Source organism: Branchiostoma lanceolatum, chromosome 2, assembly GCF_035083965.1.
Source record: "Branchiostoma lanceolatum isolate klBraLanc5 chromosome 2, klBraLanc5.hap2, whole genome shotgun sequence".
NCBI classification, from domain to species: Eukaryota; Metazoa; Chordata; class Leptocardii; order Amphioxiformes; family Branchiostomatidae; genus Branchiostoma; species Branchiostoma lanceolatum.
The window spans coordinates 32,104,698-32,128,190 of record NC_089723.1 but is presented as its reverse complement, the minus strand read 5'-3'; the positions used below and the strand labels follow the sequence as shown (position 1 = coordinate 32,128,190).

The window sequence follows — 23,493 nt, the reverse complement described above, 5'->3', positions numbered from 1 at the left end:
GAAAGATAACTGGTTCTCTTCACATGGAATTACTGTGTAAAACACAATTACCAATGTGCCTAGAGGGATGAGCTTGGAAAAACATAGAAGTTCTATAAAAATGGAAACATTTAGCAATGGACAGGTGTTTTGAAAACAATATGTTGCACCTGAATGTTGATAAAACAAAAATTCCCAAAGCAGATCATCAAAAAGGAAAACTGCAGTGCATATTATTATTATTAAACTATGTAGACAGGAAAAAAATTCCCAATTTTGTAGTGCCTTGTACATGTACTTTCTCCTACACCTTCAGTTTCTGGAGAGCTGCCATTAAATTGATTTTCTAACATAACCCATTGCGTCAGTTCACTTCACGTATATATAAAGCTGATACTGTGTTTGTATTTGAAAGTCGTCATAGCAGAAAGACACCTTTGAAAGGCTAGCCTTAGTTTACACGTATATAATGATATGCAACCCCATGAACACATTTGTTTGGACTGACTTCTCTTCGGGATCAACCACCGTTGACACAGTTTAGATTGTAAGCACTCCGGATTGATTTTTAAACACTCAGACGCTTACATGTTGATAAAATGCATGGCAACCAAAAGGCAGTATGATGCTCATACTTAGGGTACAACCGTGCATGCCCACCTATCCATAAACAGAGAGATTTGTCACCAGGACGTTTCCAAATATTTCTCATGCTTTGAGCTGCGTGCTCTCTGATGTGTGTACACTTTCTACTCAAGAAACAAAAACACCTGTTGCTGCATAAAAAACAATGAGGGGCAACCTAAGAAGTAGACTTAGACCACTACAAACTACTGTCACAGTGTCACACTACCAAAAGACATACAAACAGCGTAATTCTAAAGTAATGGTAGCACAATGTTATGTCTACATTTGTGTTCACCAAGTTGATTTATTGGTTCTTGGATTTTTGGTGGAAACTAACGGAGAGGGTGGGTGGAAAAACAATACAATACAAATTCTTTAACTGTTGTTGCTGACATATGAGCATTTGGGGGTCAATTCCTAACCTGAATGATACATGATTGTGAACTTATTACACATGTGAATCTGAGAACCAAGAAAGTATTGTTGAAGCCTTGACATGCATATTCAATGAGCATCATAATTGATCAGTCAGACACCATCAGACTGTCACCGTACCATGTCAAGAAATATTGCTGTTGACTTTGTACCAAAACTATCAGAAGCAGCAAGAGGGCATCATCTGATCTATAGAAGGTATATTACTTTGGATCGCTCACAAGTTTGATATTAAATCTAGTAGTATGAAATCTAGTAGTATGAAATACTACATTTCTGATTTCACAAATATTTTCCACAATCAAGCATACAGTTTCAACTGATGATTATACATCTAGTAGATAGTATTTATCTTTTACCTGTTCCAGTTATTAGTCACCTGTTGTAAGTATGAAAGTGTATTATGTCACTGAGGCAAGACACAATATCTGTACTGCCAAATTTACTACCTTTGCACAATTTTGGCACATTGACAAAGCATAAAGCTTACTTGGCTGTGTCATTAGCTGTGCAGGGTATCAGATGTCTCCAGACACTGCTTACCCTGTGAGGCCCGAACACTTTAACTATGGAAGCTGGCAGTCTAGGCCTGTAATCCATAATTGCAGCACCTGGGGGTTAATGTGAAAGCCTTTCACAATCCTTTCCTTTTTCTCTCTTAACAAAATCATGCATGGCCCTAGGCGTAACCCATGTCCTTACGTCCGACCAAGGAGGTATGAATTGACCCCCCTTGTTCCAACTAAGAAAGAATCAACCTTGGACAGGTCTTTGTTCCCACGTCAATGTGCGGCAATAATAAGGTTTTGTAAAGCGATTTTCTATCATTAAGCTTGGGTGTTTATACCTTCACCCATGGCAACCCACAAGGTGCCTCATTAAGAATTCTGAATGAATTCTCCATAACTGGTTGTTGTCATGCAACATTTCAAGCTCATTTCCTAACCATAAGACAGTCAATAGCACACCAACTGATAGATTCTATGACAACAGCTATTGATTATTGTCATGTGGTAAGAGGGTATCACACAGTATTATCAGAATGTTTATCAAATAAGCTCAGTGATCTTAGGGACCTAGTTTCAAGGGTGCACATTGGAGATCAGTGACACCTACAAATGTATGTGCACAATGTCTCCACAACAATAATGGTTTGCCATAAAATATTCAACAGCAACAATCAGGTCAGGGTACTCTGCTGGCACATTAATCATGGACAGAAGATGCGTTGTGAAAACATTCAGAAATTCTACAGAGATGTTAGATTCAGGGGTATTGACTTGACTGTTAGACCACTGTCATTAAATCTAAATGCCTTATAGCTCTTGTTAAGATACAAAACAGAGCCTTACATGTACATGCAAGGCTCTGTTGAAGGAAGTGAGTGGTTTTGAGATTTCAAATCAGACTCTGGAGGCACCTGACAACTGTAAGTTGCATCACCTAAACTGGAATTGTAGTTATACGTAGTCCAAAGAAAAACATGAAAACACCTGCAATTAACAACTCTACGGGCAAAAAATGGAATTGAAGGCTTATACAAATAAATCAGCATCAAATGTTTAATTCGATGTGCTTTGCATTCTAAGTTTGTCTTAAATACTGGTGAGCAAAAAGTCAAGTTTGAGTTGTTATTTTACTGCCAGCGTCCTTTTATCCAGTCTTGACATTGTGCCAGACGGAGCAGTGAGGAATGTTTCGGTAACTGCCCTGAACTTTGCTCAACTCCAGTTGGTTCTTCGTCAAACTTGATCGAGTTTCTAATTCTCACTACGAGGTACATACTGTAACATGTATCCGTAACCATAACATTCATGTTCAAACAAGCTCACAGTTTATTGCACACAGACCATTAGACAGGCAACTCCCATTAGTTCTCTGTGCAGTTTGCCAAACATACAAGGTTGGAGACTGTAAAACTCAGGAGCAATACATCGTGGCTTTGTTCTCAAGAAACCACCCTTTAACCGCCTGTTTAAACAGGTTTAGACTTAGCAGAATCTTCAAGTAACTTTGTGGATTCCGAAAAAGAAAACTTTTATCTTATCAGCTAATCTAGACATAGTTTGACTTTGATTAATCACAGTTCTTGGGAAAATATCAATACAAATGCACTGTTGAAACTTATATCAATAAACTTTTTTGGATCTTCAAAGTTCACCAAATATTGTTGTTATTAGCATCAAGACAGACAGACAGACAGAGACACACACACACACGAATACTGGGCAAAACATAACCTTCTCAGTGAAGGTAATTAAGTCAGAGGGAATTTTATGTAACATTGTAAGTAAAATAAAGAAAACCAGGAATAGGGATACTATGCAAAATAATTGCACAAATACCACCTCATATCTTCCAAACACATCACTGACTGGTACACAACAATGCCAGTTCTAAAGAACATCATCCTTTGTTTCTTCTCCTGAAAACTGTATGGTAGGTGTCACAGACATGGCCATGCACATGACCTTCTGACTGGTTAGGAATGTTGTTTACAAGTAAAACATAGCACATTAAACCCAGAGGAGGAAAAAAACCATTCCTCTGTGGCACAAACAACTACAAAACAAGGTCAAATGAATGTAAATTTACATTCCAAAAATTCTAAGATTAGAGTTTGCAATGCCCACATCGCTAAAGTGCCTGCGCCTCTCTAAACTCCAACAGCAAAGAAAGTGTGATCTTCAAACAAACTACTAGGAACAGATCTGAAATAGATACATGTACTATGATAACACCCACCAAAAATAATGAGCATGAAAGCTTATTAAGACTTTTTGGCAGGGCTATTACTATTAGTATGATCATGTCATACTCCACAAGATCAATAACTGCATTGATGACAGGATGTCCATAAACACTTTTTTTTGACAGAAATCAAACAAATTGGAACGAAATACTTTTCAACAGGCTTATTGTAAGATCTAGGTATGTAGGTAGTTATTGTAAGATCTAAAATTGAAAACCAGCATGCCAAAGAAGTCATGTAACCACGTGTCATACGGCCTTGTCCTAGATTCCTACAAAAAGGCAACCTGCAGAAGATGCAATTTAGAATCCTGATCAATGAAGTGTGGTTGCCAATATAGGGTACTAGTATCACCACAAAGATCGATATCACTTGGTCTGTACATGGAAATGAAAGCAATGAAAGTGCTGAGAACTTTCTTGTGAAAGTGATTTACAATCCCAGTGATTGATATTCCATACGATGGGCCAGATGTTCCTGTAATCTCCTGCAACTTTGACATATGACTGTAAGCCTTTGGATTGAATCATCCGGAAGAGCACAATTAAGGTCGCCAACTTCAATTAACTGAACCATTATCTTTAAGGGGTAGGGTCGTTTACATAATTTTTTATGGTGTACAGACATCGTTGCATGGCCAATGTGGGATGGTGACAGATGTTCAGTTGTACACTTTCATTTTTTTACCCCGTTGTCTTTGTATGTGTCTGTCTATGTGTGTGTATGTTTCTTTAATTACTGTATCGAAATATACACTATGCGGCATTGTTATATATTGAATTGATATCCTCCATGCTGGTGTTCTTGTCCGTGGTATTGAAAGGTTTGCAATGCAAAGTGTGTAAGGGGCTGAAGTCTGCCATCTCTGATTGCGTTGTTAGTTGATTAATCACAAATTAGAAAAATCAGGTGTGCTCATAGTTGATCTATTACATTGATTCTATATTTGCATAATATGTAAATATGTAGCAAACTATATTGGTAAAGTATTGTTTTGTTTTGTATATTGCTGATCTGTAAATGTCTCAGAATATAACATGTATGGCACATATACACCTATACACCTCATTTTTCCTGGTATTCATTTGTTATGATCCCTTCTTAGATGTTGATACCAGAAAGCCCTATATTAAGATTCTTCGAGATAAACATCCTATCAAACGCTTCACCTGAGCTGTGTGACTCCAGAGACAAGCAGTCAACAAATCATTCATAATCTTGCCCAACCATCTGTAATGGCAGCCTGGCACACTGCATTATCACTCCTTGGGGCATCTTTCTCAAAATCCCCCAGCTTCACCTAACAAGACACGCCTGATGCTGGTTGATGACAAAAGGCTGGAGGGCTAAAAGTTCATGGTGAGTCTGCCATCTGTATCATCAGCAAGCTAACATGAAAATATTGAAGCCACTTGAGTTCCATTGCTTGTTTCAGGGTTCCTACGGGTTTATGTCATAACAGAACTTAGTTAACTATTCACCAACAGCCTGATTCCTTTATTCCACAATTACATCTATCAATGACTCAACAGTCTTCACACTTTACATCACCGATCTGCTTTTTCTGTCTATTTGATAAAAAAGGAAGAAATACCCACTTCAGTTCTTTTCGACTGAAAAATTTTGGTGGCATATGCGTGATACAAAATAGCAGAAGCTTCAGGTAAACAAGCTCAACAAATACTTCAGACATGTCTCTTTCATCTTAACAACATTTACACATGTCAGCGAGACAAAAAAAACATCCAAGATATACAAGCAACAGCCTCTTTCCAATTCTATTCACAGAGACCTTTTAGGTCAGAGAACAGCCCTGTATCCATGGGGATGGAGATGTGGCGACAGAGGAATGCTGCCAATAATGAATTCCTTAGGAAGTACTCATAGCAACATTAAGGACCTGTGACCCGTATCGTGACAACAGTTTTATTTTGAAAATTTCTGCAGAATATGTCTGCCTCTCATTCCAGCGTAAGCCTTGTAAGGCGAAAAAAAGCTGCATATGTGCTATACGCCAGGACATTCAATAATGAATATACCCAAGGAGGTTCAATCCATTTGGACCTCCTTGATGCCACCGTTACCTATTCCATTTCAGGCCCAGCCATGGGAATATGTCAGCCTCTCACTGCAGCATAAAGGAAGAAAAAAAGCTGCATTTGTGCTATACGGCAGGACATTCAATAATGAATATACCAAAGGAGGTTCAATCTGTTTGAACCTCCTTGATGCCACCATTACCTATGGCATTCCAATCCCACTCATCCCCCAGCCATGGCCATGAATTCTTACCTATCTACACCCACTCATGATCAGTGGGAGTAGTCCATACTCTATCGGATGACACCAAAATCAATACCTATTTCACACCCTTCATGTTACTAATGGCATAGAAAATGAAATGTTATCGACTTACACCGCGAGTCATTCTTCTATACCAGCAATCATTAGACACTCTTCATGTACAACCCTGGGGGCTGGACATGTTTTTTTTTTCTCACATTTTGACAATTTTGTATGGAGCCAGTTGCATGTCGGTGTACATGTAGCTTTCGTTAAAGAAAAAAAAAGCTAAGGAAAAACATTTGATGATATCAACACATTGGTCATTCATTACCAAAATGAACATATCATCATAAGTCTAACTTTTGTTCATGGTTTAACATGAATCAACTTGATTAAAGCATACTTATCACTAATAAAGATAATATTGATTAAGACAAATATTATAAAAGACATGACAAGTTCACAAATGTCGAGATTATGAAGCTGGTTTTCCCACAACAGGACTGCAGACAACAATTTTCGATCGGCCACTCCCAAACAAGTTGTAATAGCCTGCCACTAATCTTTTTGCCTGGGCAAACAGGGAACACATTGAAATTCATCATTGAAGATCCCACCGCAATACATGTACCATATGTTTATTTACCCGAATTATAGTAAAACAGGGATTATAACTGAACTACTCCTTTTCAAATCCATGTATCTTCACTGTACGTTAGCTATGTGAGGGGACATCTCAAAGGTTGGTAGTTAAATGTTTGTCTCATTATGAGCAATTAGATAATGAGCATTTGAGAAGATAATATAATGCCTAGCCACAAAACATAAAGGGGAATAATAAGTTGTAACAATCTATCAAATGTTGTATACAAATGCATTTTATATTTTGTCTCCACAGAAATGACAATGATGAATTAACATTGTACTAGTATGATATCACATCAGGCCTTAGCTATAATAAAGGTACATCTATAAGTCTGTCTGGTGCTCTGACAGAAATACCAATGATTTTGGTCCCCACAAGTACAGTAAAAGCTTTCATCGTGTCTGGAATGACTCATCAACTCTAATTTTCCCATTGAGATGCTATTAATCAGGCGTCATGCATTTAACTATTCCACCTACAGTGACGCTAGTGACTTCTAAGTAAAGGGTCTATCTTTAAAGTTAACCTTGTTACCTTGGTATCTATTCCATATGCCTAAATGCCTAAATGAATAATATCAAATATTCTAGAATCATTTGATGTGTAAAAGAAGTCGTAATTACTCTCAATACCCTTAGCCTGGGTGCCATCCGATTACTACCGGGGCTCCTACACTCGTTACCCTGAATATTTTTTTTCTAGTCTGGGTACCACTACTGGGGCTCCTACGTACGCTATCCTGAAAAAAAAAAATTTTTTCAGGGTATATATGTGTATAGCGAGTGTACGATCCCCAGTAGTAATCAGATGGCACCCAGGCTACAAAACTCTGGCTTGGCTCCGTAATTACAGCACAGGCTGGCGTTGATGAAAGTTTATAGCAGGTTCTTGTGTGAAGGCCAATTGAAAGTTAACGACCGCGCCTTCTGTAAGGTTCATCAGAAGGGGCCACTTTAAAAATCAATATGCATGGGGGTGATGGGCTCCTCTGTTTACGACAACTAGCGACAAAAAGTGTTAACGTTGGGTAACCTAAATTCGTGGGGTACTTAAAGTCGGGATTTTTCGTAAACGGGGTATTTAGGGATATTTGCTAGATGCAACATCAGTAATACCGCTAGAAATGCAAACTTGACAGACTAACGTATTCAGAACACTGTCTGAAAAGCTTCGATAAGCATGCATTAGAAGTTGGCTACGTCAAAAACTCTCCGTCCCTTGTTGTCACAGTCTGAGGGCTTCGTGGGAGCATTATTCTACATAGTTGTTCGCTGGTTTATAAGACAAATGTCACATCCGCTTCCTGCTCAACACAATTATTTACAATACAACTTATTAGAATCTCTTTTGCTAACCTACAACTGGACTCTAAGTGTGATTAATTATCAAAACGCCTCTTTGTTGCTGGAATCAATGGCTACGGCACTACGGTGAATTTTCCCGCCGCCATATTCGTTACCCAGAATCCTGCTATTCGGCAGACGACAAACGTTGGCGAGGAACACTTTTTTGTCTTAATGTTGTGTGTAATAGTGGACTGATGGCGATATTTTCCTCAAAGTTTGCTCTTAGCACAAGCAGAAACACATGGACATAATAGTATTACAATTTCTACGGCATCCAGCTAAGGCCCCGTTGAATAATGTACACATTTTCATGACGGTGGGGGTGAACTTTGAGTGACGTTCTACCGACTCAACACACGGGTTGTTCCCGAAGGCCTGATGTTTGCGGTACGGCCGTTTTTTCGTGTATTTTTTTTACTTGGACACGTCTATATCCATAGCACTCTCCTCAAGCCAAGGATGGAACGAATAGCTGCTGTATAAAATGTGATTAGCGGTAAGATATTCAAGACGAATCTTCTCTCCCGAATTAATGTGCCCCCCTGTCCGACAGCACCTTCATTGTGCGTGCGGCGGACGGTAGTTTCAAGTTGAAATATCATGGTGTCAGCACGACTAGAGACAAAATCTACCATATATATGATTAGTGCAAAGATAGTACATGATACTGACAGAATAATAGAAAAAAAGGATGGTTTATTGTTCTGCTAGATTGATTTCAGTCAACCATTATCGGAAAAATCCCGAATTTAGGTTACCCAACGTTATATTGGTGTCATTCTTGCTGGAAACTTCACAGTACTACATTTTGAGCAAGAAAAATTGAATACTAGTATTGTTTTTTCATAAACTGTCTTTTTTTAGTCATGTTCTAAAATCTTATCTAACGTTACCTTGTTGGATTATGGTAAATGAGTAATTTACAAATGTAAAAATTCATAATGGAGCAATACATGTCTTCATCTGTTATAAAAAGTGATACAAACATCTACATCATCACAGCTTCAACGAACATAATATTTTTCATCTGTTGTACGCCTTGCCCTACCCCAAGACCATTACACCTGAACACTTCCTGGGCTGGCCGCACCCATGCATGGGAAAACATGTCCGATGTCATGGTTGAAACACAGGACCATAAAACAACTGCGCCAAGTCCTCTGAACTATATTTCAAACTATATAAAGCCTGGGGAAACTGTCCCACTTCAGTGGTATTGTTGGCAATCTTCCGTTGCCCTGTTGCCGAATGTTTATAGGCCTTATAGCGATGGCCGAAGCCGAGCGGCAGGGAATGCCTGGGAGAATGCCATTTCCGCCTTAATTCAAGTGCAAAGACTGTGCACAAACTTTGTTCTATCGCCTAATCTTCCTGAAGCATCTGAAATTCCTGACGGAACATTGCCAGTGGCACATGCAAGGCGACCACAGTGTATTGGTAACCAACATGAGCACGCACTGTTGTTTGTGTACACCTGCCCAGGTGAGGTATACCGGTATGTACCACCAGATCCCCGTGGTCTTTGATCGTGAAACTACATGACCGCAGAATCTTTGAGGTAAATAATTCCTAATCAATGTTTACAATCTGCTGAACAGCTTCTGGACTGGACGTTAATTATACACCTTCACGACACACTCGTACGCACGCGGTATTTTTTTTACAGGAAATAGAGATCACTACTCACTGTCCTATCTGCGGCCCGAGCTCGTAGAAATCTTCGAACGCCGCCTCGGTGCGGGATCCCTCGATCCAGAAGGTGTCGGACCCTCGGCTCGGCGCTGGCATCGCAGTCATCGGGAACTCTAGTCGGTCACACGGCAGGAGAACGAGACAGAGCTTCCCTATGAACCCTCGTGCATGCGACTGGAAGCAGTGGTTTTTTGTATGGGATACAGACTGGTTGAATCGGGGATGCCTGTGCTGCTATGAGTTGGGAGGTTGGCCCATTGGCTGCTCGGTTCGCGTCTGTAGTGAAGTTGTTGGCAACCCGCTTCCACTCAGGGACGATCCACAAACAACTTCGAGGGGAGTTCGTACTGTGTAGTTTTAACGATCAAATCGTACTATTTTGCGATTTAATCACAACATATACAATTTCCTACAAATCATTCTGTCCATAAACTACATCTTTATTAAAAAAGGTAACGGTGACTGACACACACAACAAATTGCAAACATGCCCTTAGTACTGAATGGTCCGCCCCTTAAGTAAACATTGGGTTTGCGTCACGTAATTGTTCTGGGCATGCGTGTTCCCCGCAGGTGTGTTCCCGTGACGTATGGGCGGTAACAAAAACCGCTCTTCAAGAGGGATTTCCTAAGTTCGGAAGTAAACATCCGCTGGCCCGATAATCAAAAGTAATACACGTCATAAAAAATGCCCATCAAAGGTTAATAACAAAACATACACAGCCCATTTTATTCCTTTCACAAGGGGCTGCTTGTTTTTTTAACAGGATGACTTGAAATGGATTTTATCTATCATTGGAATGGACTAACTTTGCTTTGGCCAAAGGAAAATTGAACACATCACGCAGTGAGCTACATCTTCAATAATGTACCTGATTCATACATATTTCCCACTGTTCGTTGCTATATGAGTGACACATTAGTTCAAGGTCCTTTTCTCAACATCCAACTGATTTTCATACCTTTATTCTTTGCTCTGTTTGTTGTTTTTCTTACATAATTGGATCCAGCCCATCCAAGTGCTTTCTCTATTCTGTACATAGCTTGGACATGAAGTATTGAAAAAAATAAATAAATTCATTAATTTTCATGGGACATTAATTTTGCAGTCAAAGAGGGAAGGAACTTTTCATGGTGTCGTAAGTTTGCAGTTGGAACAGTTCTGAAGTACTGTAGTTGTACTGTAGTTATACACTCAAATACATACTTCAGTGTCATATTCGAGGTGGAGAGGTCACCCTGAATAACACAAAAATAAAACCACAGCAAACATTTCAAGATTTACAGTATTTAAAATGACGAGGAGCAGAGACATAAATACTTTATTACATGATGATGACCAAAAGGTCACATATTGACTTACCCCACTTATTTTGATAAGTAGGCCAAGTCAAGGTACATTTGATTTGACGACACAAATACTGTACAACAAAGCTTTTTCTATTTATTGTCAGACTATGTTTTGTACTTTTGGCTTCCATTTTATTGTACTTATATAGTATCATACCATCTAAATGAAAAACACATTTAAGAAATATAATCTTTCTCATGGAAACAACATACTGTTTAACAAAAGATACTAGTGGTTCAGGGTCGAGACATTGGTATTGTGCTGGAAAAAAAAAGTCAGGAATTGTGTATTCTGTCAAAAACATTGCTTTTCAAACACAGGAGACATGGCTTGCCACAAATAATCACTGCATTGAAGAATTTAGACAGGAGATGGTTTAATAAAAAGGGACTGATGCAGTATGCTGATGTAGCAGTGTCTAGGGAATCATGGCATTCACATGTAACCTTTATCAGTTAATGTTCCAACCTGTCTCACACCTAGAAAGTCAGTTGGAATCAAAGAAACTTTGGGAGCAACCTCCAGCCCAGTAAGCTCTAGCCTGAGTACCAGCCTCTGTACTGACCACTTTTTTTGAGCCAGCGGTCACTACGGAGGCTGGTAAGCTCATCATGAGATGGCATATATCTTTCTATGCTCTTATCTCCAAGCAGATCTCCACAGGGACAAAATCGTATCAGCCAGCCCCCATACGGGGGCTGAAGATTTTGGCTGGCTGATACAATTTTGTAAACAAGTAACAATGATTTGTTCATCAGTTGCTGAGCATAGATAATCTCCAAGCAGATCTCCACGGGGGCAAAATCGTATCAGCCAGCCCCATACAGGGGCTGAAGTTTCTGGCTGGCTGATACAATTTTGCCCTCATGGAGATCGCTTATCTATGCTCAGCAACTGATGAACATATCCTTGTTCCATTGCTACCTGTTTGCCTCTTCTTCTAACAGGCAAACCAACCTATTGGCCACATGAGTTTGTTGGCTGATGGCAGTACCGTAGTAGAATTGATGGAGCCCAGAAATAAATATATATAGCACAGCTCGACAGATGTTGCTTGTTCAGCATATCCTCTAGTGGTATTTCAGCCACAACGAGCGAGTTGGGTCCTCCGTTGAGACGTCAGTACACTCCCACCGACTATAGATACAGCTATGTACAGGTGTTAGTTAATCTTAATGTCTTGTTTCATGGTCCTTGAACTTCCACTCCTGTCGACACATGGGACACTGCTGGTTCACCTGCTGGGAGTTCAGCCACTTCAGGATGCAGTGCATGTGAAAACAGTGAGAGCACTGTCCCCACACTGAAAATTAAACAACAACTCACACTTAGCTTTTCTTCTGTTATACTGTTTCTTAAACAAAGGCCATATCATGTTATTTCATTGGGTTTTCTTATTCAACAAGGTAAAAATGAAGCATGATAACAAGATGGATAGGGCTGGGAGGTAAACTTAAATCTGACTACTGTATATTCACTCCCTGATTTCATGTTGTTCTTCTGTTCGGCATCATTGTTAAACCCAACAAGTCAATAGATTGTGGTCTATTGATTACAAAGTATCAATCATCCCTACAGGGGTGGTAACCATATCCAGTATTACTAATGCCCCTTCTATACACATTTGAAAAAATTGCATAAGGTTCTTTGATAGACAATACTTGCATAATAATAAAGGCTGCTTGTCAGTGTTTAATTAAGTATAAAATATATTTTCTTACCTAGAGGGCAGTCGTCACCAGGGAGTTTGCATTCTGAACAGGTGGCATCAAACGGCATGCGGCAGATGCCGCAGTTGTCATCATTGGCCATCCATCTCCAGGAGGCCACAGCCGTCCAGCTAGAAAAAGTGGTATTAAATCATTGAACAACTGTCTGATTATGAGTATAACAATACTGGTAGCAGATTATATCAAACTCACTGGGATACATGTACATGCAAGTCCTTGTAATCAGATAACATCAGATATCATCAGATCAGATCAGATTATCATATCCTTGATACCTTGATATCAGTAACATTTATTTTCTAGACTAAGCTAGAAGTACAATATCAACATTCTGTTTTACGTCTTAAATGCTTGGGCTGCCTGCATTTATTGTGGAATGTTCGATACAAAATCCTTTAGGAGAAAAAGTAAGAGTAAAGAAAGACTTACCCTAGCAGAAACGCGGAGGTAGAGTCCAAAAATGCAAAGGCACAAAAGAGAAGAAAAAGTCTATTAGCCAATTGCAACTGCTGCTTGAGCAAAAACAATCATATTCAGGAACTTCTGTAACAAAGTCTTGTTTTGAAGTATGAGTCTGATATTCAACATTTTCACTCAACACCTCATAAACAGTTAACTGAACGTAATATCTGAATCCAAGGAGGTTAAATATTTAACCTCCTTGCTGTATCTAAGAAAAAAACATTTATTCACATCATACACATATATCAGCAAAATCAAAGAAACTGCTGACTGTCAACTCATAGATATCGCTGTAAATAAAGCATGGAACTTGTCAGGTCAAACAGGACCCTACAAAATTATTTTAGAAGGGCTTACATAAAAATTGAACATAGCCCCCCTCCCCATAATTTTCTGAAGGATAAGAAATTATCATCCGGAAATACAGTATTTTCTGATTTACCGACATATATGTCCACCATATCGTCGTAAGAAAATAAGTCTGCAACTTCGCTCTTATCTTGAATACCCCCACGTGAGCATCTATTGTGATACTTGGATGTTTCAGAGGACTTACTCTTCACTGTAACTTTCATCGTCAGCTTTCTTCTTTCAAAATGTCCGCCAATGTTTTTACCCCAGTTTTAGACTCATGACATTCCCATGAGCCACCGCTTTATCGATTTCGCTCAACTAATTTTACACTGCATCATGGGAGTTTTAAACGTAAACATCCAGTTTCGTGGTACCACAAAATGGCCGACGACAATAATTTTTTTTTATGAGACCAGGAACAAGTCGTGACTTTGCCCCAAACATGTAGTTTGCTAAGATGGACGTTTAGTTCGTAAACTTTCCACGATCATTACATAGGCTGTTAGGTTTAGCTTGAAAGAGATGACCATGAAAACTGAGGAACACAGGAGATCAAGATGTTTTGTTTGTAAGTTGGAGTCTTTGACTATTCATTTTATGATTAGTTAGTGGCAATGAGGTATTTAACTTCGTTGGTTAGGATATATCTATGGCTGAATTATTGTTGTATAGTTATCTCATAAAGTATTTCTAGATCAAACTTTCATATAGGAACTAGTGCAAGTTTCAATTGGATAAATGATTTACTGGTTGTCAGCAAGCTTGTGGTTTGATTATTTATTTATCTATTCATTTATCAAATTAAGTTAATGTTATCTTATATAGACAGTCATGACTCATGTTATCACAACATTGCCACTGTTACTCAATATTGTTATGAAGTAGTACTGTATATGCAATTACTAGAACACTCTGTCTCCCACATCTTTTGATGAAGGCTTTCTTGTCTTATAAGTTATACCAAGGAGGTTATACTGTCACCTTCTCTTTTTCAGAAGCTGGCTATCATGTTGATATTTTCCTATCCAGCCCATGGCTAGTGATGATGAAACCCCAGTGGCAGAGTCAGGAGAGATGTCTTACAACTGTGCACCCAGGGCCTTCCCCAGTTTTACTTTCCCCCACGATCCTAAACCAACAGAGGAGACCCCTGTGCAAAGACATCACTTGTTTCAGGTAGCTTTTATCACAATGAGCTTGTGCTAATCCTATGAGGCTCGAGATACTTCAACCCTTAAAAAGTTCACAGACTGAGTTGATACTTTGAACGAGTGTCAAAACTGCTTGGGTTGCCTCACTCCTCTGATGATTTAAATGCTACATCTCCGAGTGAAAAGGCTTCATTACTAAATTACGCTCATTAATGCTGTTGTTTCTGCTGGGAAAATGACATTATTAAATATGTAGTAACATTAGATATTTTCCTCAGATAATGTTATATCATGTAATTTTCAGATAATGTTATATCATAAAATTCCCCTGACCTCCTCCCTTGAACTCTTGAAAAACGGCCTCGGCCGAAGAGTGTATGTTTGTGCATACTGTCAAGGTTAAATAAAGGTTAAAAAAAAAAAAAAAACATGTACAGTACAGTATTACAGTCAGTGGGAGTTCCTTTATCATCCTCAATTCACTGAAAGATTTTCATAAACAATCCATAATTTTTAGAATCTTCTTAATCTCAAACCCTTTTCTTTAATACCAGGAATATGGCCTGTATGAAGCTGTAGATTTGAGAGGTGGAACAGATGGACTGGTCACTTTGGCGAGAAAGTGTCGTGGGACCGACAATGGTCAACACAAGGCCCTCTATGCACCTGAACCCACCTTACCTCTTCTACCTCCCAATCAAGGTACCATCCTATATCTGTAATCTATTTCAATACACAAAGTCTGAGTTTCAAAGAGCAAAATGTGCTTTCCAATGAAAAAACTGGTAAAATGACTGTTTCAAAATTTTATCCAGTTGCTTGAGTAATTATTTTTGGCGAAACTGGTAAGTAGTTAACTGAGTTGAGTTTTGTCGATAGGTTTAATCACAAAATGCCAGGCTCCATTTCTGTTATCGTTCGTTGTTATCAGGCTTGATGCAGTTATGATAATATATATGTGTGTTTACGCAGTTATAGTCATAAGTTCACAAGTTCTTGCCTGAGGGCTAATTGCAGCCTGTAACAGTATGCAAGAATTTGTGAAAGGAACAGATTTGATGACATTAAGTGAACATAACTGGAAATAACAGAAATTGTCTGTCAGCAATAAAGACCTGTGTTTTTGATATTGTTGGACTTCACAGTGCCCAGAATATCTTTATAGATCAGTTGCCTTGTTTTCTCCACAGCCTGCTCCGTAGAAGATCTGGACCAAGGAGATGTTGTGAAGCAGCTGTACCTCATGCGCCCTGGGCAGGGGAGACAGCTCGTCAGCTGTACTAGAGTCCAGGACCAAATCAAGTACCTGCACCAGTGCCATGCAGACATCATGTTTAACACATCATCACAACTGCTGTGGGAATTCTTCATTGACCTGCCAGCAAAGGTTCGGACTGCATTTTTATTTCGTTTTGGTTTGTTTACTTGACAGTTTAAACTATTTTTCTTTTGCCTAATCCTGCAATTCTTTATTTCAGGTACTAGTAGCTTTTCATTCCTGTGTTACCGTACCAGTGTGTGTAGTACCACCTTTGTTACGATACCTGTAAATCTGGAGTGTGGTGAATGAGTAGAAAGTAGTTCTTAATGCTCCTGATTGTTTAATGTAACATACCAGCATCCAATTTTAGAATGTCAATCGTAATGGAAACATTCAAAGTCATCATTTCAACAAGATACATGTAGCAGGTGCATATATTGAAAGCTTCTTTGTGTCATGGATTTGTTGATATGCAAGTACAATATTTGCTGACCCCTCCTACCTATGCTGCCATGTTTTATGTCTTACAGAAGTACACTAAAGTAGTGAACACCCAGTACTCCAGTGGGGATGGGATCCCGGTGAGAATGCCGTATGTGCAGAAGTGTGCATCTGATTTCTCTGCCCTGCTAGATGATGTGCTTTGTGACATACCCAGGGAATTACTGGAGACTTACATCAACGAAGACCTCACAGGATGGAGGGAAAGATTAGTAAGTCCGAGGATTTTGTTTGTTCTGACTAAGGTGGCTATCTGCCCATAACCTCTTCGTTCTGATCATCATACACAAGTACAAGATGTACACACTGTAGCTCTGAAATAAGATGCAGAAAAACAGAAAATCTATGCACAAATGTGTTGGAAATTGAATATCTAGCTCATGCTTTCGTAATGCTAAATTTGTATTTTGCAAGCTCTCTAGAGATTCAAAATGGTTCAATTCCACCAGTTGCATGGATGCAGCTATTGCAGCATTGACCAATGTCATTGTTACAACGTCTCAAGTAACTTCTTTTTGTCCCTTGGCTTTGGATTTATTGACTTTTTGGTATTTGTACATTCCCTGCATTTTGAGTCAACCAATATCTTGTGTTTTCAGATAGCAGATTCAGATGAGACAGGAGGGAGTGTGTGCTACCAGGAGCTCTGCAGTACTGCTCATGACTGCAAGGGTGTGCTGCTATACCCTAGTTCTCCTTCCCTAGATGTTCTCAATGTTGGAACACTGTCGGTAAAACAGAGCGATGACGATGTCATTTCGCAAAACACAGAAGTGGTGCTGGATCTCAGCACTCAGCAGTTCTCTCTGAATGGCAGAATTCTTCAGTGTGAGTCAGTAAAAGTTCAAAATCAGGACATGTTTGCAGTGAGAAGCAACTACCACTGTACCACTTTGTCCTTTGACCCCACTGAGGGAGACCAAGGAAAAGCAGAGGTGCTTCAGACAGTGCAGTTTGACAAGAGTCCAACTTCTGTAGCTTTGAGTCCCTACATTGCAGGAGAGGTTGTCATCTCTACAGAAACTGGGGCAACTTATTTACTGTGGGCAAATGGAAGGTGAGTGCAAATTTTCACATCAAAATTGGAGAGCGCTATACTTATGTAAGCTCTTCTGCATCTTTCCGTCTTTATCCTAGGTGTTATCCTAGCAGTATATATAAGCTGCTTTCTAGCATTATATCCTCTCATGAGGGCCTCTGTCAATGACATGGTTAATAAAGAGATCAGAGCCTACAAAGGGAGGGCACATATTTGCTAGGCAGCTTGAAAGGGATTAAGAAAAATCACAACTTGAAAGTGTGCTTTTTTATTGATATGTAAGGATTCTAAGTGTGTTGTTAAAGTTTTAGTTTCTTTTTGTAAAATATGAAGAGTGTGGTGTTGGATAGTGACTAGAGATTTTTTTAAATCAAGACAGGATGTAGCCTTGACTCCACATGACTGACACAGTCCTTTATTTCTGCCCTCAGGTTACAGCAGGTTGTGCCTGATCAGGACAGCACCCTGAACTTTGTGTCTGACAGCCCACAGAGAGCCTGTCACTTTGGATCCCACCCCCGCCTACTAATCTACTCAGACAGCACTGGAGTGGAACTCAAAGATGTCAGGTCCAGACCACAGAACGACAGAGGACCCCTCTTTTCCCTTCCTTCAAAGTGGACAATGAAGGGAGAGAGAGTCATGTTCAGTAGAGTCTGTCCCACAAACTGTTTTCAACATATCGTCGCCATGAAACATTCTCTGGTCATCGTTGACGAGAGGTTCCCCCAGAATGCTCTAGTGAAGTGGAGTCACATGATGAAGTCACCTCCAGTGTTCATGGATATTGTCAGCCATACGACCCACGATTTGAACAGTCATGTGATCCTTTTAGCCAATCAGAGACCTCAGGAAACCACCTGTTTTCGGTATGTAAATGAGGGAAGCTGCCCACCTGTGTCTGTGAGCCAACCATTTTCAGTATCCAAAGTCAGCAGTTGGCTGCCATGTTTGACACCTCGGCAACGTAGTTTCTCAAACAGATATCTGGAAAGAAGACTTCAAAAACCGCTAATTGGATTGTGTTCTGTGAGGCACGGAAGCAAAGACTCAGGTTTTACTGCTTTACAGGTAATTTCACATTCCTCATCAACTTTCCTTTGTTCAACCTCTAAAATTGAAACACCTTTTTTGTAACATTTGTTGATTAAATGACTCTAAAAGTCTAATCCTTACATTTCCCAATCACCAGATGACCTCCATGGGTGACATGTTCTACCAGAGTTTTGTTCCTGATGACAGGACAGACATAGCAGCAGGCAGAACCACTGAATCTGGACCAATCAGCTTGTCCCAATCGTCCATGGAGAGGTGCTTATCCTGGGTTGACAGAGTCATTGCACAGAGCCAAGTAGGTCTATTCTGATATTGTATGTGTCTTCATCTTGCAGTTGTCATAAGCCTTATTAAGAGTTATCTTCTTAAAACATTAATCACCTAGGTCCTCCTCCCTCAAACATGTCCAATAACGTTTTCAGTGTAATGACTCCAATTTTCAGCTGTGTTGATATTCTCCTGCTCTGTCCTCGAAGGTATACTCTTCCTTCTTCTCCTCAGTTTACTCCCTTCTCTTGCAGCCTTTCCATCAACCAAATTGACAAAACATTTTTGTGCCTAGACGAACAGTTTGTCTCCATCATATTGACAACACCGGCCCCAGTCAAATCAAGATTTATCTGCTAATTGGGAAGTTGATGAATACGGGTAAAATATTTGACCAAACAACACATTTTGCAAAATGTAAACTCATTAGACAAATGGGAAAACATCAGACTTAGACTATCTATTGCAGTTGATTCGTCTACAAGGCATGATCCACATATAGATTCCTATTAAAAGATACACGTGACAAAAATGCTGTTGGACTCATAGACTCCATTTTTTACTCCATTTTTCTTTCTATACAGGACCCAGATGTTTGCTATCCCAGCTTGACAAGAGTGCAATATAAAGACATGGCCAAAGCAAAGCCTTTGGAAAGGCGTCAGTACCGCTTGGTTCAAATGATGAATGCCAAGCCCCTTGTCAAAGGTAATGATCCCAACAGTACTGTACTGTACAAAGATTAACAATACTAACGGATGAATAGTCTAAATGATGCATTGGAAAAATGTTTCTGGTAGATTTTTGTAAAAGGGTTTATTGCAAGATACTGTAGTGATTTGTAGAAGTGTGTAATACATCGTGATGATCTGTGTTCCATGAATTAATAAATGAGTATGAATTTCATTTAGGGTATCAGTATAGTATAAAGCATATTGGTTCTACATGTACTCTATGGAAAACGTAAAATTGATATGCTTGATTGGTTAATAACTGTTGGAAGTTTCTTTTGCTAGGACACCGTGTATGATTGTTTTTTTTGTCATTGTTTTCACCATTGAATAATTCACCGTTCCTCTATGTAGCGTTCTCAGCTGGCACGTCAACCCACCCCAGCTGCACGCTCTGTAAGCCCAATAACACCCTCGTAGATGTTGACGGCCAGGATGACATCTGTCCATCATGTTGTCATGACATCAAGTTCAGTTCAAGCGTGTCAGCGGCACACAAGACCAACAGCATCCTGACGTGTCAGAGTCTTGGTGACATAGATGGAACACAACACTTACAGCCCAGGTACTGTACATTCATTCACATGTATTTTCAAGGAGACTCAATTTAGCAGTAGGGGGAAAAGGTGGCTTCCAAAAGCAGTGTTTAAAGTTTAGTGTCCATTGTAGTTTTTATGGAGTGATGATTTCACAGTGGAGAGGTCACTGCAAACAATGCAAACATGAAACCACCAAGACTATTTTAAGATTTAGAGTTAGTATGTTATTGGTGAGTAGACTCCTGGATTCATCCTTACCTGAGGACTTTTCAAACACATGTTTTATGAACTGCCCAATTTAAACAACATCTACAAGCATAAGTCATCCCGCTGTTGCGTCATTATTTATTTGCACCATACATTCTTATTAAGTTTGACATTTCTCCTTCAGCTATGAAATGAACTTGATTGACCCCACTGAATCAAGTGATCACCTCAGCACAGTACTGTTGAAAACATGGGATGGAGACTATGACCAGTACTTTGAAGAGAAGGTGGGTGACTGATTCCTAGTACTTGCCAACCTTTATCCATGATTTGCAGTCATACATGTAGATGAGTTCAACTCCTTCCCACACCATGTAGTGTATAGGGCGGCATCTATTTCCATTCCTACAGCCTTTGTGCCACACAGCCATGCAAGCTGTAGTCCACTGGCCACATTTTTGCCCCTAAGTGCTAAGGAGGTAAAGCAGTGTGAGTGTGTACAAGTCTTTATGGCCTGTCCTACCATGGGCAGTAGGCCTCAGCTCCGCGCACTCAAACAATGGCGAGTTTGTCTTCCCCGCTGAGCAGTTGCGTAAGACATCCTGCCCCATAGTTATGCAAATACTCCCGACGCCCCCCCGTCGTCCAATGCTAGACAGCCACTCGGAGGAGCTAACTTCAAAATATCTAAGGGTACGAAACCAGCACTCCTGGTCTCCGTTACCAGAAGGGGTGTCTTCGATCTTTCGGGGGCCAATCCGGACCTATTGCTGTCCATTTCAGTCCCCATTTGGCAACGTAACAAAGTAACAGAATGCTAACAAAAGATGTGTTACACTGCAGATACATCATAGTCGTTTTAATGGACGGTTTAGCACGTTTATCGTCTAATTTTAGCTGGTAAATCTGGCTAGAATGACGATATCTAGTGAGTACGTAAGAAGCAAATAGGAACGCATGTACAATGCTGGTAGACAAATATATGTTGAATAAGATATCTATGTTCACAATACTGGCATTTCCAACGCTTATCATAATGATAGCTTAGTTAATAGCGGTGCCGAAACCCCTTGCGTGCATGGCACCGGCCCGGTCCAATCTGCCGGCCATGATGTCATTGTTCCGTGAACAGCGGTGCCATGCATACTGCTGGTAACGGTCATGTCGGGAAAAGAAGGATTTTCGGGCGTTACAAAATGCCTCGTATCGTCCTTTGTCATCGGTATATTATCAACTAGGTATTTTCCATGGGTAAATAGGACACCAAACATGAGAATCGCCACCAAGCCAAGTGCCTGAGTCAAAGGAATTAGCAGAAAATAAGGTTGTTTGAAATGACGTTTCGTACCTATCGCTCATTCCTCGCTTCGCGAGGAATTCGCTTGGCGCACGCGGCGCTGTGGGGCGCCCTTCGGGCGCGCACCTTTGGGCGCTCTTCGGGCGCTCTTCGGGCGACGTCGGCTTTCGGGTAAGTTCGGGATCCGCCCAGCCTATCACCCGATATCCCGGTATATATTCGGTATATAGTACAAACTCTCCTTCCGAGGCCTACAGCCTATGGTCCTACTGCATACAAGGCCAAAACTCTACCCACTAGGCCATTGCAGCAGTTTTTGCAGTCAGAAGCTTCCCAGTATTGTGGAAGGGGAACATATAGGATGTAGGCTGTCATTTTGTTGCACTATAGAGATCTTTGAAAGATTATACTGGTTTGTCATTATCCATTCAATGTAACACAAGCTTAGAAGTCAGTCATCCAAAATGCTGGTATGCTTACAGGCCGCAGCAACAATTAATTTCTTTGCTGTTTAAAACTTGTATGCATGAAATATTTGTAGTTTGAGATGTCAGTTTCTTTACAAAACTGTATCTCTTGTTTTTTTTACTTTCTGTTTCTTTGTAGTTCACATAAGACTGGCATCCATTAAGATTCTGCATGTTATAGAAACACATTTGGTTAAGGCAGTATATCTTTTACTCCAGTCTAACAGAGATGGAGAGTTGTCTGGGACAGCAGAGCAGGTGAGACCAGCGAAGAGAAAGCGACACCCCTCAGGTGACCAGGTGATCACGTCCACACCTGCTCGACCTGAGGCCGCGCCCCTTCCCTTCCTGTCTCCGATCTCCCTCCGCACTCCAGGAGGATTCTCACCTTCCAGGTTCCAGGCAGAAGACACTGACATGTCTCTCAGCATCACTCCCAAACCTAGAACCTCCACAAGCAAAGCAAAGAAGAGAAAGTCCATCATGGGGTTCTAACAACATTCTGTACGTGTAGTGTTCGCAATCTACATACTGACTCACTTGTAGTCCATTTGCCCCCAGCAATCTAGATAGTCTGATGCTGGAGTTGGATACTACACTGACAAACCTTAACTATGTCTACTCTTTCAAGTCTTTGGGTCACAAGCCCACTCAAGAGCCATGTGCACACATTCAGACAGTTACTGGACAGTCATACTAGATACTCAGGTTCACTACAGTATGAACAAATGATTTTGAAGAGAATGCCCAGATAGCTAGAGAGACTTGAAGTTACATGTTGTTTGTTATTGCTATTGGAATGGTATCAGTATTGTTGCATTATAAAGTTATTCCGGTTTGTTTGAATGTTCTTACATGGGTTCCAAAGGCAACACATTTAGTTCTGTTTGCCTCATTTCTCTGAACTTGGCACTTGTGTGTAGATTTCCTACTTGTTAAACTCTGCTGCATAGTATCTGAACCAAAAATGTGTTTGCCCCTCTCCCATTGGAAAACGGTGGTATTTCTAGACACTCAAAATTTTAAAAGAAAAATTGTAAAAATTTACCTCAAACCATATCAGCATATTTGTACAATGGTGTTAATGAAAATGCATGGATGCTTTGTTTGGTATTGCCATGGTATTGCCTACTACTAAGTTAAACATGTAAACAAAGATGACAGGGTATATTCGATTTTGAGCTGTAGTCCATTGTTTTTATGGTGATTACATACAGGGCAATAGCTTGCAAAACTCTGCATTGATTTTTCTATGTATGATCATAATGCTATTTTTTAACTCATCTAGCAGTATATATTCATGGTACATGTGTTTTC

General features: G+C 40.0%; 3 protein-coding genes across 8 annotated transcripts in view; 1 reads left to right on the top strand and 2 right to left on the bottom strand.

Moving 5' to 3' along the window:
- The window catches only part of LOC136428676 (calcium/calmodulin-dependent protein kinase type IV-like), a 35,361-nt gene extending 25,216 nt beyond the window's left edge, over nucleotides 1-10,145 (bottom strand). Inside the window, exon 1 of one of the 3 annotated variants that reach the window (XM_066418375.1) lies at nucleotides 9,759-10,145. In XM_066418375.1, the coding sequence (XP_066274472.1) occupies nucleotides 9,759-9,868 (110 nt within the window). In that variant the 5' untranslated portion in view covers nucleotides 9,869-10,145. The remainder of the gene's footprint in view (nucleotides 1-9,758) is intronic. The other 2 variants (XM_066418376.1, XM_066418374.1) reach the window with 2 other exon arrangements.
- Nucleotides 10,146-12,276: 2,131 nt separating this feature from the next.
- Nucleotides 12,277-13,371, bottom strand: LOC136426978 (uncharacterized; the record flags this gene model as incomplete). The annotated part of the gene is given in 4 exon segments (XM_066415698.1): nucleotides 12,277-12,417; nucleotides 12,464-12,468; nucleotides 12,836-12,954; nucleotides 13,274-13,371. Coding segments are annotated over 4 exon segments (363 nt in total), but the record flags the coding sequence as incomplete, so codon positions are not given.
- A 640-nt stretch (nucleotides 13,372-14,011) lies between these two features.
- Nucleotides 14,012-22,797, top strand: LOC136428674 (TATA box-binding protein-associated factor RNA polymerase I subunit C-like). 4 transcript variants are annotated; one of them, XM_066418373.1, is made up of 13 exons: nucleotides 14,012-14,228; nucleotides 14,656-14,836; nucleotides 15,366-15,513; nucleotides 16,002-16,198; nucleotides 16,603-16,785; nucleotides 17,173-17,630; nucleotides 18,044-18,683; nucleotides 18,805-18,877; nucleotides 18,917-18,963; nucleotides 19,520-19,643; nucleotides 20,021-20,231; nucleotides 20,597-20,699; nucleotides 22,396-22,797. In XM_066418373.1, the coding sequence occupies exons 2-13, from the start codon at nucleotides 14,693-14,695 to the stop codon at nucleotides 22,669-22,671; spliced, it is 2,604 nt and encodes an 867-aa protein (XP_066274470.1). In that variant the 5' UTR covers nucleotides 14,012-14,228; nucleotides 14,656-14,692; the 3' UTR covers nucleotides 22,672-22,797. The 4 variants fall into 4 exon arrangements, with proteins under 4 accessions (XP_066274470.1, XP_066274469.1, XP_066274468.1 ...); XM_066418372.1 differs by having other exon boundaries at nucleotides 14,013-14,228; nucleotides 14,690-14,836; nucleotides 18,805-18,963; XM_066418371.1 differs by having other exon boundaries at nucleotides 14,013-14,228; nucleotides 14,659-14,836; nucleotides 18,805-18,963.
- Nucleotides 22,798-23,493: the final 696 nt, after the last annotated feature.